This window comes from Camellia sinensis, chromosome 11 (genome assembly GCF_055761805.1).
Source record: "Camellia sinensis isolate YWXY chromosome 11, ASM5576180v1, whole genome shotgun sequence".
In the NCBI taxonomy this organism is placed as follows: domain Eukaryota; kingdom Viridiplantae; phylum Streptophyta; class Magnoliopsida; order Ericales; family Theaceae; genus Camellia; species Camellia sinensis.
In genome coordinates, this window is record NC_138971.1 from 133,417,355 (window position 1) to 133,434,829 (window position 17,475).

At 42.6% G+C, this 17,475-nt stretch overlaps 2 protein-coding genes across 3 annotated transcripts in view; one reads left to right on the forward strand and one right to left on the reverse strand.

Moving 5' to 3' along the window:
- The window catches only part of LOC114313346 (ATP-dependent 6-phosphofructokinase 6), a 28,086-nt gene extending 15,328 nt beyond the window's left edge, over positions 1-12,758 (forward strand). For both annotated transcript variants that reach the window (XR_014345109.1, XM_028259731.2), the window contains exons 13-14: positions 12,244-12,418; positions 12,572-12,758. Coding sequence is in view for 1 of the 2 variants with exons in the window: in XM_028259731.2 (XP_028115532.2) it covers positions 12,244-12,418; positions 12,572-12,624 (228 nt within the window). In the remaining variant the exon portion in view is untranslated. The remainder of the gene's footprint in view (positions 1-12,243; positions 12,419-12,571) is intronic.
- Positions 12,759-13,628: 870 nt separating this feature from the next.
- Positions 13,629-17,048, reverse strand: LOC114313338 (serine/threonine-protein kinase Aurora-1). The gene is made up of 9 exons (XM_028259721.2): positions 16,898-17,048; positions 16,024-16,140; positions 15,431-15,577; positions 15,226-15,321; positions 14,895-14,990; positions 14,714-14,810; positions 14,379-14,496; positions 14,150-14,222; positions 13,629-14,044 (listed from the first exon to the last, which is right to left on the reverse strand). Exons 1-9 carry the CDS (start codon positions 16,931-16,933, stop codon positions 13,943-13,945), a joined length of 882 nt encoding a protein of 293 aa, XP_028115522.2. The 5' UTR covers positions 16,934-17,048; the 3' UTR covers positions 13,629-13,942.
- Positions 17,049-17,475: the final 427 nt, after the last annotated feature.

Sequence of the window (17,475 nt, forward strand, 5' to 3'; positions counted from 1 at the left end):
TTAACTTTTACAAGGAACAACTTGTGCTAAAAAGAATTTCTCATTTTATTGAAGGAGGAGAAAATTACATATGTTTGGAAAAGAAAGGCTAAAAGTAAAATAACTTGAGATTGGCCGTATTCCATGGCCTAGGGATTGCCTTGCCATCCTTGTCTTCTAGGTGGTATGCCCCTTTGCCTGCTAACCCAACCACCTTATAAGGACCTTCCCACAGATGGCGCCAATTGTACGGGGAGGAAATAATTCTCCTCGTATAATCCTGTTGACCAAGTCCACGCTCCTCCGTACGACGTCGCCTTGTTACCTGAAAACACAAACGTGAGCTAGCCGGCGGGTGTGTGCCGGAAACCTCTCCGATGCCTAAGTCAGTAAGCTTGACAAATAGACAAAGTTTTATGCTCTCAGAAAGAATAATGTTCAATTACCTCCTCCAAGGTGATGTTTGTGGGCTTTTATAAGTTTCCCGTGGCACAATCCTAGTAGGACTTGTACTTCTCCATGCAGAGTCCTCCTAGGATTCATCCTCCTTAGGATAATGCTTATAGGAGGACTCTGCATGGAGAAGTACAAGTCCTACTAGGATTGTGCCACGGGAAACTTATAAAAGCCCACAAACATCACCTTGGAGGAGGTAATTGAACATTATTCTTTCTGAGAGCATAAAACTTTGTCTATTTGTCAAGCTTACTGACTTAGGCATCGGAGAGGTTTCCGGCACACACCCGCCGGCTAGCTCACGTTTGTGTTTTCAGGTAACAAGGCGACGTCGTACGGAGGATCGTGGACTTGGTCAACAGGATTATACGAGGAGAATTATTTCCTCCCCGTACAATTGGCGCCGTCTGTGGGAAGAACAGACAAGAACAAAAACCTCTTGACTAAGCTTCTCCTTTTTCACAAATCAATGGCACACATTGAAGACCTACCGCAGTCCGCCGTCGACGGGCTAACTCCAGACGGGGGCGCAAGACGAGAAGGATTACCCTCTGTCCCTCCTATGGCAGATCTGGAGCCCCAACAACATAACTCCAGGAGGAGTGGCAGGGGAAGGCGGAATAGCAGCCCTCGTCACTCTCAAAGCCCTGACAGGCAAAGGAGGAAGATTGATCCTCAAGCCCTGGAAGATCGCGTGAAGGAACAAGATGAACTAATTCGGAAGATGGCGGCGGACATGGAAGCATTAAAACGCCAGATGAAGACTAAAGACGTGGCGACAGGAGAGGGGCGCAAGCACAAGACGCCCCCTCGCCACTCAGAGAATCGTAGTAGGAATACTACACCCTCCCAAGGAGAGAGCAGAAGCCTCAGGACAGGCGACACTCATTCCTTATCTTCCAGGACTCGTCACTCCAGGTCTGTGAGGACGAGATCCGAAAGATCGTACACTGAAGGAAGCACGTATTGGCCTTCACACTCACACCAAACCAGATCTAGACAAACAGAGCTACCCAGGTCATCCGACTTACGAACCGTGCTCGAAGAAAAAGCACGATACAAGGAGGATGCCAGGGCAAGGGATCCACACCGAGTTTCTGCCTTACAACGGTTGGCTCCTCGAACGCATGGAAGCGTTGAGGTTGGAATGCCAATACCGCGACCGGCCTACGAACCGACGGACAAGGCATTGGCCAGACTACAGACTTCGCCGTTTGTCCCAGCGATCGAAAACGCGCCCCTACCATCAGGCTTCCTTCAGCCGAAATTCACCACATATGAAGGGAAGACGGACCCGTATTCACACTTGAGCCACTTTCGCCAAGTCATGGCTGTGTACAGGCGAAACGAGGCCTTAATGTGCATACTCTTCCCGTCAAGTCTTGGCGATCTAGGCTTGACTTGGTTCGAAAAGCTCCCAGAAGGCAGCATAGCCTCCTGGGCCCAATTGGCAGAAGCGTTCGTAACGAGGTTTCGGACAAATACTAAAACACCGGTGGAGATAGACCAGTTACTCTCCATCGACATGGGTGAAAAGGAGACCCTCAGATCTTACAACAGTCGCTACTGGGAGACATTCAACCAGATTGGAGACTGCCCCACCAATCTAGCCATTGCGCAGTATAAACGAGGCCTTCCAGTCGGAAACAGACTAAGGGACTCGATCACCATGACGCCACCCCTTACCATGGAAGCCCTGATGGAGAGAGTGCATCAGCACATCAGGGTAGAAGAGGATGGCTCACGTGCCAAAGCAAAATCTGGTGCAACCGCAGTACCAGAAAAGAAGACCTCAGCAAAGGTCAATACAGTAGATCGGCAGAATAAAAACGGGCGTGGCAGACGAGATAACGGAGAAGACCTAGACAAAAGATGGTTGAGAATCCACACTGCCATAACAACGGTGTTTAAAAAACCCATATATCGGATTCTGAGCGAAATAAAAGATGAGCCTTTTGTCAAGTGGCCAGCCAAGCTGGGGGAAGCTCAGAAAAATTACGACGACAGATCACGGTACACCTTCCACAAAGAAAAGGGGCACCGAACTGAGAATTGCACGCCACTAAGACAGCACTTGGAAGAATTGGTGGCAGCAGGCCACTTGGACGAATACATTGAAGGAGGGACGCAACCAGCCCCTCAAGATCATAATAATCATCCCAACAGAATGCCAATTGACGCCCCACCACAAGGCATCATCAATGTAATACATGGAGTCTTTGAACCTGAGCGTGTATGCGAGCTCAGGGGATCAATAAAGAAGGCTGAGCACTTTAGGGAAGTGTTAAGTGCCCAACCTGCCGCCAAGAAGGGGAAGACAGAGGCAACAAATGTCATGTCCTTTTCGGATAAGGACTTGGATCGAATATACTGTCCTCACAATGATGCGCTGGTCGTCACTCTCCGAGTCAAGGATTTTGACGTCAAGCGGATTCTGATTGACCAGGGTAGTTCATGTGAGATCATGTACTACGACACATTCAAGCAACTAAAACTTCAAGACAAAGACTTGGCGCCTGCAGTTTCCCCCTTGATTGGATTCAACTCCATGCCAGAGTGGCCTGTCGGCAAAATAATCCTTCCAGTCAGAGCAGGGAGTGTAACGAAACAAGTGGAGTTCTGGGTATTGAAGGTCCCCTCCACATACAACATCATCTTGGGCAGAACATGGCTGCATGCCATGCGTTCGGTAGCGTCGTCATACCATCAGGTAATGCGGTTCCCCAACAACACCGGCATAATTGAAGAAGTCTATGGAAATCAGATCATGTCAAAGCAATGCTTCGTCACGGCGAATGGCAGCCGCGCTGCCAAAGGATATGTTCATTCGGTGGAAGAACCGGAGAGTAATGAGCTATTAATAGATGTCGGCAAAACGGCGGATCGGAAAGCAGTGGAGGACCAGGAGATGGCAAGTTAAGGCCAAACTGGGAAGGTCCTTACAAAGTGGTTTAGTTAACAGACAAAGGGGCATACCACCTAGAAGACAAGGACGGCAAAGCAATCCCTAGGCCATGGAACACGGCCAACCTCAAGCTATTTTACTTTTAGTTTTTCTCTTTCAAGCATGTGTAATTTTTTCTTTTCTCAATAAAACAAGCGATTCTTTTCAGCATGAGTTGTTCTTTGTACAAGTTAGCTTTAGTAAAGTCTAGGTACATTGTAAACACATTATTCTAAGTTAGCCGGAAAAACTAACTTAGAGGTTGGCTGGAATAAACCAACACCCCTCCTAAGTCCAGGATAAGGATCCAGGCTGCAGGACGTTTGGTCGGAATAACCAAACATTATTCTAAGTTAGCCGGAAAAACTAACTTAGAGGTTGGCTGGAATAAACCAACACCCCTCCTAAGCCCAGGATAAGGATCCAGGCTGCAGGACGTTTGGTCGGAATAACCAAACATTATTCTAAGTTAGCTGGAAAAACTAACTCATAGGTTGGCTGGAATAAACCAACACCCCTTCTAAGCCCAGGATAAGGATCCCGGCTGCAGGACGTTTGGTCGGAATAACCAAACATTATTCTAAGTTAGCTGAAAAAACTAACTTAGAGGTTGGCTGGAATAAACCAACACCCCTCCTAAGCCCAGGATAAGGATCCAGGCTGCAGGACATTTGGTCGGAATAACCAAACATTATTCTAAGTTAGCTGGAAAAACTAACTCATAGGTTGGCTGGAATAAACCAACACCCCTTCTAAGCCCAGGATAAGGATCCAGGCTGCAGGACGTTTGGTCGGAATAACCAAACATTATTCTAAGTTAGCTGAAAAAACTAACTTAGAGGTTGGCTGGATTAAACCAACGCTTTGTACTCTTCAGCCGAAGTAAGGGTATGGCTGAAGAGTTGTTGGCTGGATTAAACCAACTCTTTGTACTCTTCAGCCGAAGTAAGTGTAAGACTGAAGAGTGGTTGGCTGGAATAAACCAACTCCTGTTACTCTTCAGCCGAAGTAAGTGTATGGCTGAAGAATGGTTGGCTGGAATAAACCAACACTTGTTACTCTTCAGCCGAAGTATGTGCATGGCTGAAGAGTGGTTGGCTGGAATAAACCAACACTTGTTACTCTTCAGCCGAAGTAAGTGCATGGCTGAAGAGTGGTTGGCTGGAATAAACCAACACTTGTTACTCTTCAGCCGAAGTATGTGTATGGCTGAAGAGTGGTTGGCTGGAATAAACCAACACTTGTTACTCTTCAGCCGAAGTATGTGCATGGCTGAAGAGTGGTTGGCTGGAATAAACCAACACTTGTTACTCTTCAGCCGAAGTGTAAGGCTGAAGAGTGGTTGGCTGGATTAAACCAACACTTATTACTCTTCAGCCGAAGTAAGGATACGGCTGAAAAAGGAATGGTTGGCTGGATTAAACCAACACTTAATGTACTCTTCAGCCGAAGTAATTATGTCGGCTAAGGAGTGGTTGGCTGGTAAGTATAGTTTAAACCAGCCAAAACCGAAATAACAGTTGGAGTAATAGAAGACATTACAAAATACAGACATACATACCACAACCGGAATAAAAGTTGCGTAAAATTTTCATTCAAAGAAAAAGTCATTACAAACGAGCGTAGTTCGGTTACAAAGAAAAAATAATACAAAGTCAAGCGAAAAGATCTTCAATCTCGGCATCAAAGGCAGCATCAGTATCAGCTGGAAGACCGGTCTCTGGCGACAAGACTTTTTCAGTCACAATAGTGGTCTCGACCGGAGCCACAGTTTCATTTGGCTGTTCAATAGTCAGATCTTCCACTCTGGACTCCGGCCGATCTATCTGATCCACGTTTTCAACCGGAGTATCCTCAGAGGCAGAATCTTCGTCAGTATCTGAACCTTCAAGGAATTGCTGCTGCATGACATCCGCATACTCCGCAAGGGACTTCGGTATAAAGTACTCTGGAGGGTTGAAGACCTCGGTCTGTTGATCATGACCGAGCTTCTCAACAGCCGCCCTCCAGCCGCACTTGAAGAAAAGCTCCTTGGCGGCGTCGCATTGTTTGACATAGGCATCTTCAGCCTCCTTGTAACCTCGCTTGTACCCCTCCTTTTCGGCTGCCTCCACACCCTCTTTTAGTTCGCTTATTTCGGCGTCTTTTCTCTTCTCAAGCTTCAACAACTCCCACAGATATTTGTCTTTCATTGCAATGGCCGCTTTTTCCCTCTCCGCCTCAGCCGCGCTAACCAGATCGGCAAGTCGACCGTTCTTTGTTTGAAGCTCGGTCATTTTCCTTTCGGCCTCCGCTAGTTCGGCCGCCTTTGCCTCGGCTTCCGCCATTGCTTGCCTTGTGGTTTTTCTTAGTTCTTGGACTTTCTTGTATGTAACATTATTCTTTTGTAAGGCCTGGCAAAACAAAGATTTCCTTTTAGCCGAAGTAAAAGTTTGAAAATTTAGGCAGAAAAAACAAACAGAGCCACTTACCAAGATCATGGACTTGGAAGCAGACCGAATTGACTTCATTTCGGTGTTCAGTTGCTTCAAGTGGTGCTCCATGTCCTTGGGGAGGCACACACTTTTGGCCAGGTTAAAAGCCAGTTGGTGATCTTTTTCAGCCACGACCGAGTCAGTGGCTTTGATATCTCGGTCGTTGTAGGTCAGCGGCGGAGCCCACTTCGGAGATTCAGGTCGGTCAGTTTGCTCCGGTTGGGGGGAAGGTTGAGGACTTTGCGGGAGGGATTCAACCTCATCAACAAGTTGCTGTTCGGCCGGTGTAGTTCGGGCGCGTTTGGAGGGCCGAGGTGAAGAAGGCTGCTGAGAAGGATGGGCCACTATGGCAGGCTGCGCCTCGATGGATGGCTGTACTTCGGCTCTGGTTGTTGAAGTTAGAAGGACCCTGACTCTGCTCTTCTTTGCCATTTCTTCCTCAGCGGTCAATGGAACAAGTCTTATTTCGGGCAAAGTTGGGTCCGGTTCCGGTGCTTCCTCAAGAAGAAAATCGGTTACCTTTGCTTTTCGGCGACCGCTATACCGGTAGGTCGGCTCAAAATTCAGAAGCTTAGCCCAACTCCTCTCTTGGCACCGTAGTGCGGCTCGCAAAATTGCAAGGTTGGGATAACTATATAGAGAACGGAGGTGGGCAAAATCTGCAAAAAAAGAGAAGTGTTAGTTCGGTCAACAGACTAGACAAACCGATATAAACATACAAAGAAGAAGACCGAAGTCAGATTACCAGGCTCTCCCTTCTTCCAATTTATAGGTCGGTCAGGAATTTGGGCTTGAAAATCCTCAAAATTCCCAGAGACCCAGAAGAAGTCATCATCATTAAGGTCTTTGTCCGGTGTGTGCTTAACAATCTTCTCTCGGCGGCGGCGGATCCTAAGGTAGTAGACCCACCCAGCATCTTTCGAGCCGATGGAATATTGATGGAATATTTCGGCAAGGTCGAGGTTTAAACCGGTTTGGTGGTTTAGTGCGGCTATTCCCATAATAATACGGTATGTATTGGTGGACAGTTGGGTTGGGCATAACCTAGTTTGCCTAAGGAACTCACAGATCAACGGTTGTACGGGAAACCGTAGTCCGGTTTCTATTATGGATTGAAGGGTAAAAGGGACGAAGCCTTCATTGTCCCAGGGAGTAGCATCTTTCTTGGCCAACACCAGTTGGACATCATCAGGAATCTGGTAATCTTGCCTAAATTCGGCCATGCCACCAGGGGTTTCGACTAAATACCTATACTTGCCCATTTGTTGTATAATTTAACAAATAAGTTATTTCGGTGCAATAATCGTGCTCAGAAGCTCGGTTGAGCGCACGCAGGAGTGCCTGGGTAACCTAAGTCTGCAAAGTAAAAAACAGAGGGGGTTAAAGCACTGATCAACGGACCGTGCTACAATTTAGCAGCAAGGTATAAAAGCCCTACTTCGGCTTCAAAAAAAAACTGGTTCTATCTCGGTTTATCGAAAGGATTTGGTAGCTTGGTTTGAGCAGTTTTCTCGTTAGACCGGTTTATCGTCTAGGGGCAGCTTTCTGAGTTCGGTCTAAAAAACTAAGAAAGCTGGTTTAGCCCCAAGGCTTAAATCGGTTGTAGCGTGAATAAAGTTACTTCGGTTAAGCTTCTAGGGGCGGCTTTCTGAGTCCGGTTTAGGAACCAAGAAAGCCGGCTTGGCCCCAAAAGCTTAGTTCGGTTGACAACCGAAGTTCCTAGTTTTCTATATTCAAAATATGGTGATCTCATTTCGGCTAAAGTGAGTCAGGCTCTGGTAACCCATTGAAGCTTTTAAGTTCTAGTTCGGTTCTTGACTACAGAAATCTACCTATTTGGGGCAAACAGGATCCTAGTTCGGTTGCTATGTGATTTTGGATCTAAGGCTGGTTTTCTACATAATAGTTCATACATGCGTGGAGTTCTACTGGTTTCTTCATAAAAGTACAAAAGCAAAACAGACAAGTGGAGGGTGTAAAAGGATAAGCATTATCCTAAGGAGAATGAATCCTAGGAGGACTCTGCATGGAGAAGTACAAGTCCTACTAGGATTGTGTCACGGGAAACTTATAAAAGCCCACAAACATCACCTTGGAGGAGGTAATTGAACATTATTCTTTCTGAGAGCATAAAACTTTGTCTATTTGTCAAGCTTACTGACTTAGGCATCGGAGAGGTTTCCGGCACACACCCGCCGGCTAGCTCACGTTTGTGTTTTCAGGTAACAAGGCGACGTCGTACGGAGGAGCGTGGACTTAGTCAACAGGATTATACGAGGAGAATTATTTCCTCCCCGTACAGTTACTATATTGACCTTGCTATAACGCCATTATTATTGATATTTCACCATCCTCTCTTTACCCGATTATTCTTACATTAGTCACAACTTCATTATATGTGGCCTTAGTTTTTCATATATATATATAATAAACATGTCTTCTCTCTCTCTCTCTCTCTACAATCTTCTACATTGTTTCTTTAAGAAGCCAATTGTATTTTTTCTATAAATCAATCAACAGTATATGAACGTCTTTTTTCTCTTTATTATTCCATTTGTTTGTGGAAAACAATTTCCACAGTAGATTGTAGGTATTTGTATAGCCTTTGTCATATGGCAAGCCTTGTCAACACCATGTCATCTCCAACATAGATAAAAGGATTTCAAGTGACAAGCCAGCTTGGCACCACGTCATCTCTAGGACTAGTTATTGGATTATGAACCTAGCCTGAGTAGGGAACACATAAACCAGCAACTATGGTAGCCTAACCAGTCAACGCACTCAGCTGCTTAGCCTTGACACCACAGAGCAAGCAATAGCATGGGGTACCCTGAGGCATGACCTAGAGCACTGCTTGGCCATGTCACTTTCGCTCAATAGAGACATGGCTCTGTGTCACGGGCCGACTCCTTTAGAGGCGTAGTGGAACAATTTTTCACCCGTGCGGTGCTCAAACTCTACCAAGTTTAATCCCTCCTTAGCTCATTGATAAATCAAGTGTTGATGATTTCACCCATTTGAACATTTGGTCCCAATGCTTTGTCCAGCAGAACAACTCCCATAGGAAGCTCCGTCTTTACCCGGATGCCACAAGTAGGCCTGACGCCTCAAGTGCACCAAGCACGGCATAAGTCGCTTCATTGTGCCAAGCTTATCTCCAGCAAGGTGCTCGCCCAACTTAGGTTTATGTCATCAAGGTGCCTAGCCACACAACAATGTACTTGCGAAGGTCCTCGACTTGGCCGACAAGCCAACATAGCATGTTGGGTCTTTGAAAGCATCTCGAAGTGTCACAGGGTCAAGCATGCCTCAATTGTTGTATATCGGATAGCCACATGGTCATGTATAGCCCACAAGAGACCGTGGGTAACTTTCCCATGGCGTACTCTTCGTGCCAACATGTGTGTTAGATTCCGCTTAAAGCCATTGCGCACCTTAGTGTTGCACCAACGTGTCACTCGAGTAAGGCAACGTCTTAATCTGCAGCTCATTTGTAGCATAATGTCATCCCTTAATGGATTTAGTCAATGCATAGCTTGATGCTTGCATTCGATAGCCCACATATGCAGTATTGCCTTCCAGCCGCTTAGCTTAAGCCACAAGATTCCTACATGCAAGGCTAAACCCAAACCATGCACTTGAGTTGGCACACAAGGCCTTTGGTGGTGCCTCGATTGCCCATTCGGCCTAGAACGACCCCTAAGATGCCATAACGTGTGGCATAATGGAAAGCACGTCCCAAACCTTGCGCTTGGGAGGCACGCGTAGTGCTTACATTTTTGCACCGTCCACGGGGCTTCCAAACTTGTGTGGAGACTCTAGACACCCCTCTGGATGCCTAAAGCCCCCCTTGAGTTGCCCCAAGGTTGCTCACTTCAAGCCTAGTTTGGGTGGGAGGCAGGTAGGAAGCACACCATACCCCCTTATATATGCTTTTAAAGCCTTTTGTCAACTAACAAGAGGAAACGTCCCCTATACTTGATAAATCATAATAATTTTTCAAAAATTTCACAAATTGAGAAAAATCACCAAACATGGTTGGGAAAATACTCACTCCAAGACCCAAGTCCAGTAAACATTTTAGCCCAAAACTCCTTCGTTTGGACCCTCAAACAACGTGCCAAAAATCTGCCTTGATGGCTTGCTGTTGCTGGGGCCGCGGCCTGGGCAGCATAATGATTTTTCAAAAATTTCACAAATTGAGAAAAATCACCAAACATGGTTGGGAAAACACTCACCCCAAGACCCAAGTCCAGTAAAAATTTTAGTCCAAAACTCCTTCATTTGGACCCTCTAACAATGGGCCAAAAATCTGCCTTGATGGCTTGCTGTTGCTGGGCTGCAGCCTAGGTGGCGGACGGCATGGCATGGCAGGTGGCCTGGGTGGATGGCTGGGCTGCAGCCTGAGCTGTGGCCAGGGCTGCGGCCTTGCTACTTGGGCTTGCTGCTGGCTACATGGTGGCATGTCTACCTTGGGCTGCTTGGGGCCAACCTTGGGGCCACGTTGAGGCACCGAACCGCCAACTTGGAATCTCAGTGCCCTTCACCAAGGCACTTCCAAGGGCCACTCCTGAGCACTCAAATGGTCACACCACCACGTGCACGTGCAAAATGTCATGGAGTTGACCTTGCAAGGCAACCTATGACACTGCCAAGTGATTCTTTATCGAGTCATGATTCCTCTGTATCTTGCTTCCCTCTGTAATAGGTTATAATCTATGTGTTCAAGACATCTCCATCTTAAATGTGATTGCCCAATCTAGAAGTAGGGACTAGAAACACCCCGTTCAAGATCATTGAAGGACTTGTACCTGGGAGTTTAGAACTAAGTGAACATCAAGGTTGTCTGGCCCAATCTTACACACAGAAGATTTGATCAAGACATATGATCTTGTTCCACGTATCATACCTAACACTGGAGTCCTCCCTATATAAGAGAGCCTCTAATGCATACAATTGTTTGAACAGCAAGTGATCTTTAATTCTCGTCCCCATCTCCACAAGAGTAAATCCTCTTCACTGATGTCCTCTCTCACTCAAGGCTGGCTGAGCTCTCACCTCCTCCATCCCTTGCCATCTCATGCCCACCATCTTCGAGGCATTGAAAAAAATTGAATTTTTCAAAATCTGTTTGTCTTGCGTTCTAATCTTCATTCAATGACTCTCACTATGTTTTTATTGTTTGACGTACAAAAATTTTATGCCATGATAAGTAGTGCCGCTCAAAATATTGTCGTTATATTTTTATTTGCACCAATATACTTCTCCATTTAGAAAGCATCTTCTTGGTATGCTCATGTTAAACAAATTAGTCAACTACATTGCTCCTTCATCACCTGTACATATGCAAACTCTTAATAGGCATTCCATTTTGTTTTACAGTTTTTTCTGTCTTCATTTTCTTCATAGCCTCTTTTAGCTATGTTGTCCTTATTTTAGACAGTCTATAACTTTTGTTATTACTAAAGTTATTACATTCTACTAAATTTAAATGCCAGCTTAGAATCTTTGTTCCCTGAAAAATGCTGAAAACATGTTTGATAGGTTTGATACTGTTTTAGCTATTTTATTGCAAAAAATATGCTCAAATCTCCCAAAGTTTGAAAACATGGGATACTCATTACTGTGCTGCCTCATTTACTCTCTGCCACTCTACCATCTTTGTCTCGAACATATTGATGAACATTTCAGTTGATATCAAGCACTAACTCATTAGACGACATGATCATGTCACTAATATAGTTACATATTATTACCTCCCACATTTTTACTATATATATTTGCAACTACTACTGAAATTATTGCTGAATCTTCTGTTAATACAGAAAGATGTATTTGGATGCATGATTCAATTCTCAATTTGGCAGCTATGTTTGTATTACCAGTGGTTGCCACACTAAGTAGAGAGTACTTCAATATTAGAGTTTAGTTGATAATCATTCTTACTCAAAGTTACTTGGGAATACAGTTAAATCAGAACTTTGGCCTTTTTGCTTGTTTTCCTGTGATTTTCCTTGATTTGCATGGCAATAACCCCACCGCCACTCACCTTGTTTCCTAACAGCTAAAGTTTTTGGGACATTAATATGGTATTAGAGCTCAGGTTAGACAAGACCTTGGGTTCAAGTCTCTTCATTTGGATTTTTTCTCCTTTCGTTTGCATTCTCTCTTCAATCTATGTAGGGTGTTGAATGGCTTGATATACATTGTTGAGCCTGTTTCCTAACAGCTTGAGCTTTTGGGACAGTTGGTGACTTAACAGTTACCTGCAATGTGTATCTTTATTAGAATATTCTCTTACTTATCAGCACTATAAAGTTACTATAGTATGACATTTATTGGGTTGTGTTTGTTTTTGTTTTGTATTTTTTCCCCCCTATAAATGTGCAGCGTATCACTGAGAGACAAAACAAGGTTGTGATAACCGACAGGATGTGGGCAAGGCTCCTATCTTCAACCAATCAACCGAGCTTCTTGGGTCCCAAAGAGATGGCTGAAGCCATAAAAGAGGAAGAGCCTCCAACCGGCTTGTTGGATGGGGAGAATTGTCAAGATGCCCATTCAGGTAAACCTCCAGATGAAATAGAGCACTCGAACACTTGTTGACTACTACTACTACTATTCCTATTTTCATCAGTAGCCCTCTGCAAATTGATCTCCCTCTGCCACCCTTTGAATCTGCGACCATGGTGATAATCAAATTGATCGGGTCATGTAGGAACAATGTTCAAGTCTACAGCTCTGTTAGGATGCCTCGACTGCATGAAGTGAACTTTGTTATTGGAAGTTTATATGTATTAAATTTTATATCTTGTTGAACAAAATCTGATGTTCAAGATTCTTCATATGGTGGCCATAGAAATATGATATGGAAGTGCTTTTTGGTGTTTGAAGACACTTTGGAATTGTTTCTAGCAAACCCTCTTTTTGCAGCTACTTATACTTCTCAGTATGAACAAACCAACTGAATATCTCTGAATTTATTTATCTGCAAAATGTTTTTTCATAGGGTAAATTACAAACACCCCTTGAGATTTGTTTAAAATACGAATTGTCTCCTGTGATTTGAAAAATTACAAATAATAATAAAATTATTTGAATTATTAATTGAAATAAAATTTTAACATTATTAAAAATTATTAATTAATTTGATAGTTTATTAATAAAAAGACTTATTTGTTATAAAATTAAAAATCTAAAAAAGTGTGATGTAATTTTTAAAACTACAAGAGTAATTTGTAATTTAAGTAAATTTGAGAGGGTGGGAGTGTAATTACCCTTGTTCATACATGTACGTGGAAACAAGAAAACACTATACAAGCTCTATTCTGCTCACGGGGCACGCCTGAGAATGCAAGTTGAGTTTCGTGCTGTGAAAATGGAGGCCAATCCCGCCCAAGAAGTCTAACGGGCTTTATTTGAGGGGCTTGGGAGGGGCAAGTGGGCCAAAAAGGCTTCCATAGCAGCCCTCTCACAAGCCAACAAGTCAGGCTTGCGAGGCAGCCTGTGGGCTTAGCCCAACGGGCCAATGTTTAAGGTCTCTATTTCTTTCGTTTTTTCCTTTTTTTTCATAATTTCGGATTGCAGGACAAAATGTTGTGCCGGGTCTATTTGCATTTCTGCTAGTCCAAAATTATGTCAATTTCCAATTATGTTTTGAGTAGAAGCAAAATTTAACAAACTGCATATTGTGTAAAGAAGTTGCTTGATGGAATTTCAAGATTGTTTTGGTTATTTCTTGGCCAAATGCAGTATTATTCAACAAACAAAAACAATTTAATAATAATAATACGATTTTATAACTTAGGAAGAAAGGACAAACATATGAACTCCAAAGAATGTAGACCTAAGACCTAAAAGGTTCTTTCAGATGTGGGGGGCCAAATGCAAAGAATGTAGACCTAAAAGGTTCTTTTGGGGGGGGGGGGGGGGGGGGGGGGTTTATCTTGTACAAATCATTCTTAGGATGTCTCCCCGATTCATGTATCATCACTGCATACCTAAATTTCTTGCAAAAAATAGTTGCATACTCTGAAGGGATGATTTTGATCTTTTGACTTCTATGTAACCCTCAACAACATTTGACTAATTAACCCCTATAGACGCCAGAAGGTTCTGCATTCTGCACAATCCATGGATGCTCAAGAAGCTTGTGTAGTGGCATTCTTTGTGAAGAATCCTTGACAAGCATCTGTCATGAAAAGAAGAAATAGGGACACAATTGTCAAAACTCGTGATCATCAGCATAGCAATATATAAAATAAATCTCTATTTAAAATATAAAGATAACTTGAACCTGACTGATGAGATCCTTTGCAGATGAAGAGATTATAGGCTTTGGAGGGAACTTCAAATCTACTTGCACAATCCTATACAGAGAGCAAATTGATTCTTAAAAATTAGCAATGGGCGCTCATTTTCGTGCTGTAAATGAGGGGAGAGAAAAATGTGTTCGACTGTAAGGAGAGAAAAATATGATTTTTACTTTTTATCACATCTCTATCCACTTTGCATTTCAGGCTCACCTTCTGTATGTGTCCGAGTGTTCTTTTGCTTCAAAAGGCGGAACCCCATAAAGGAACTCATAGCAGAGGACACCAAGGCTCCATATGTCTACACTTGCATCATGCTCTACACTCTCCACTGCAAATAAAAAAAATGAAAATTGCATAACAGTCAATTTGCAAATACCTCCACTATAAGGTGAATTGTTCAACAAAATCAAACTTTTCTCCAAATATAAAGAAAAGTGATGATTGAGAAATGATTAAGTTGCTCCAAAGACACAAAACTGTACAGATTGAAAACTACAACTGAATCAAAGAGAAAGGAGAAGCAAATAGTTGTTAGATAAACATACCCATCTCAGGTGGGAGATAATCCAGTGTACCACACATGGTCCTCCTACGGTTGAATGTGTGCACTGACCATCCAAAATCTGCAATTTTGAGTTCACCCTGACAAAGAAAACCCAAATTGATGAAGTATTGCACAAGGTAACATCTTGATAATCGATTAATCAATTAAAAAACTAAATGTACCTGTGCACCAACCAAAAGATTTTCTGGTTTAATATCTCTGTGTATTACATGCTTTCCATGACAATAGATGAGGGCTCGTGCTAATGACGCCACATACTGTAACACCCCAATGCACAAAAAAAAAAAAATGATCAGTTTTCTATAGATAGAATAAAAATGGCAACAATGTTGCCCGTGGCATCGAAGTGTATCCCTTAAATTCATGATGCAAGTTGTGGAAAAAATTATAAATTTACTCACAGTTGGAAGGTTCCGAAACATAATATGTAATAAGAATGACAAGCCAAATGGAAGATAAACAAACAAAGAAAACCATGGCGTCGAAACTCACAGTTGCAGAGCGTCTTTCACTAAAGTATTTACACTTCTGCAGCTCCTTGTACAGCTCACCCTTGGCGGCATATTCCAATATCAAATAAACTCGTTTCTGCAACAATTGTGTTGAAAAAAAAGGGTAATTAGTCAGTTGGCTACAAAAGTTAACAGATTAACTACACGGAAAAGCTGTGAAATTTGATAATCTAGATGAACTATACCTGATCATAGAAGTATCCATAAAGGCGTAAAATATTAGGGTGTCTGAGATGACTTTGGATTTCAACTTCACGACGAAGCTGATGTTCAACCTGAGACTGTTTCAGCTGGCTCTTGAAAAGCACCTTTAGTGCCACGATATGATTGCTCTGTTCCAAAATAATACAGATTCAATTGCCAATAAGATGAAAAATTTGGAATAATACTTTACAATCATTATTTCCATTCCACCCAAAAATACCAGTAAAATCCACAATTTTCATTTGTTTCCTTCTGTTTTGTCAATAAGCTAAGAAACAAATTCTTGGTGGCCACTGGCCATATATAAAATCTACACCAAAAAAAAAAAAAAAAAACACTAATTTACAGGGGACATAGGCAAACAGCGAGGTAGAGAAACTAGAAAATCACATTTAATTAGGGCTGAGCCTGTTTTCATACGATAATAAATACCCTAATCCAGTGGCAATATGTACCAATCCATGATAAATCACCACATGTCCAACTGACAAAAATACAGTCCCAAGTTCCCAACAAGAATTCAGCAGGGTTAACATTTCTATTTTCTAGCACATAAAACAGAAGATTCACTTACCCTCTTTTCTCTTGCCAGATAGACATGGCCAAACTTGCCCCTTCCAAGAGGCTTTCCAATGTCGAAGTCATTGAGAATCCATCTTCTTTTCTCCACTGCCGTAACCTCTGAAGAAGCCTATAGAAATGAAGCCATAATTAACAACACTACCAACACACTACCTACAATTGCTATTGTAGCAAGACCGGTCCAATTAAAACCTTAATCAATCTTCAAATCCTCCATTCATTTCCAAGTAAATTTCCTTACACCTTGAAGAAAAAAAGTATTCTCTCTACAATTAGCTTTGAGGGGATTGCTAAAAGAAATTATCTTGACAGTTAGGTTAGAAGTAACTTTTTCCTGGCAAAACAGTGTGTCAACTTGCCTATCTGCTACAATCTCAAACTCAAGAATTCCAAGCTTACAAACTCTACTCCCAAAACTATGCTGGATCTAACATTGAAATCTTCAACTTTCAAAGAAACAACCAAAAAGAAAAAGAAACGAAGAAAGAAAGCTATGTTTGGTTGCTTGGAAACTCCAGGAAAACACCATAATAATATTTATATATTTTGTTAGTTGTCGATTTATGAACAATGTTTAATATTCTAAAAACTTTTTTTTTTTTTTAGTTTCATTCTCCAAATTCTCCCAGAACCAAATCCGAACATAAAGATGAGACGGAAATTAATTGAATTTCCTCTAAAATAGGGCAAGAAAAAGAATCAAGTCATCTGTACTCAGAAAACAAACAAGCGCATTGGAATCAAAATGAAGCAAAACCCTAATTAAACCGGGAAAAGAAAAAACCTAGAACCAAAAAACTCAAATTGAAGAGCGAAACCCTAACTGGAAAGGAGAAATGTGAGCATTTTGTTTGCTTTTTTCTTACCTTCTCTTCTGGCTGCGTCTCTGCAGCGATCCCCATGAGAGAGAGAGAGAGAGAGAGACGAAGGGGAATGATGTCCTGGTTGTTAGTTTGAATGATAGAGAGAGAGAGAGCGAGCGAGCGAGCGAGGCTATGATGGTTGTAAAATGGTATTTTAGGGGAAAGGATCTCACAACGGTCGGATTTTGTACGGAGTGCCACGTGGACCAATGCCGTTCGGGTAGCTTTTTCAATTTTTTTGATTTGTTTTGTTGTTAAAGGAGCGTCGTTTTGGAATCTTGTGCACCTAATTTTGTGGGCCCATTTTCCAGTTTTATTCTGCTTGAGAAGAGTAGCGGCAGAAATCTTAAAAATTTTATAAAATGTTTTACGGTGTTGCTTGAGGGCCCGTAATTTCGGGCTCGAATGTCCCGAAATTTCATTTTAGGTATAAAAAAAAAAAAAAAAAAAAGAAAGAAAAAATGAAAATAGTTTTTAAAATTGAAAATTAGGGATATTAGGGACAACTTTTTTAGGGCCATCAATCATTTTCCAATGTTTTACGGTGCTGCTTGAGGGCCCGTAATTTCGGGGCTCGAATG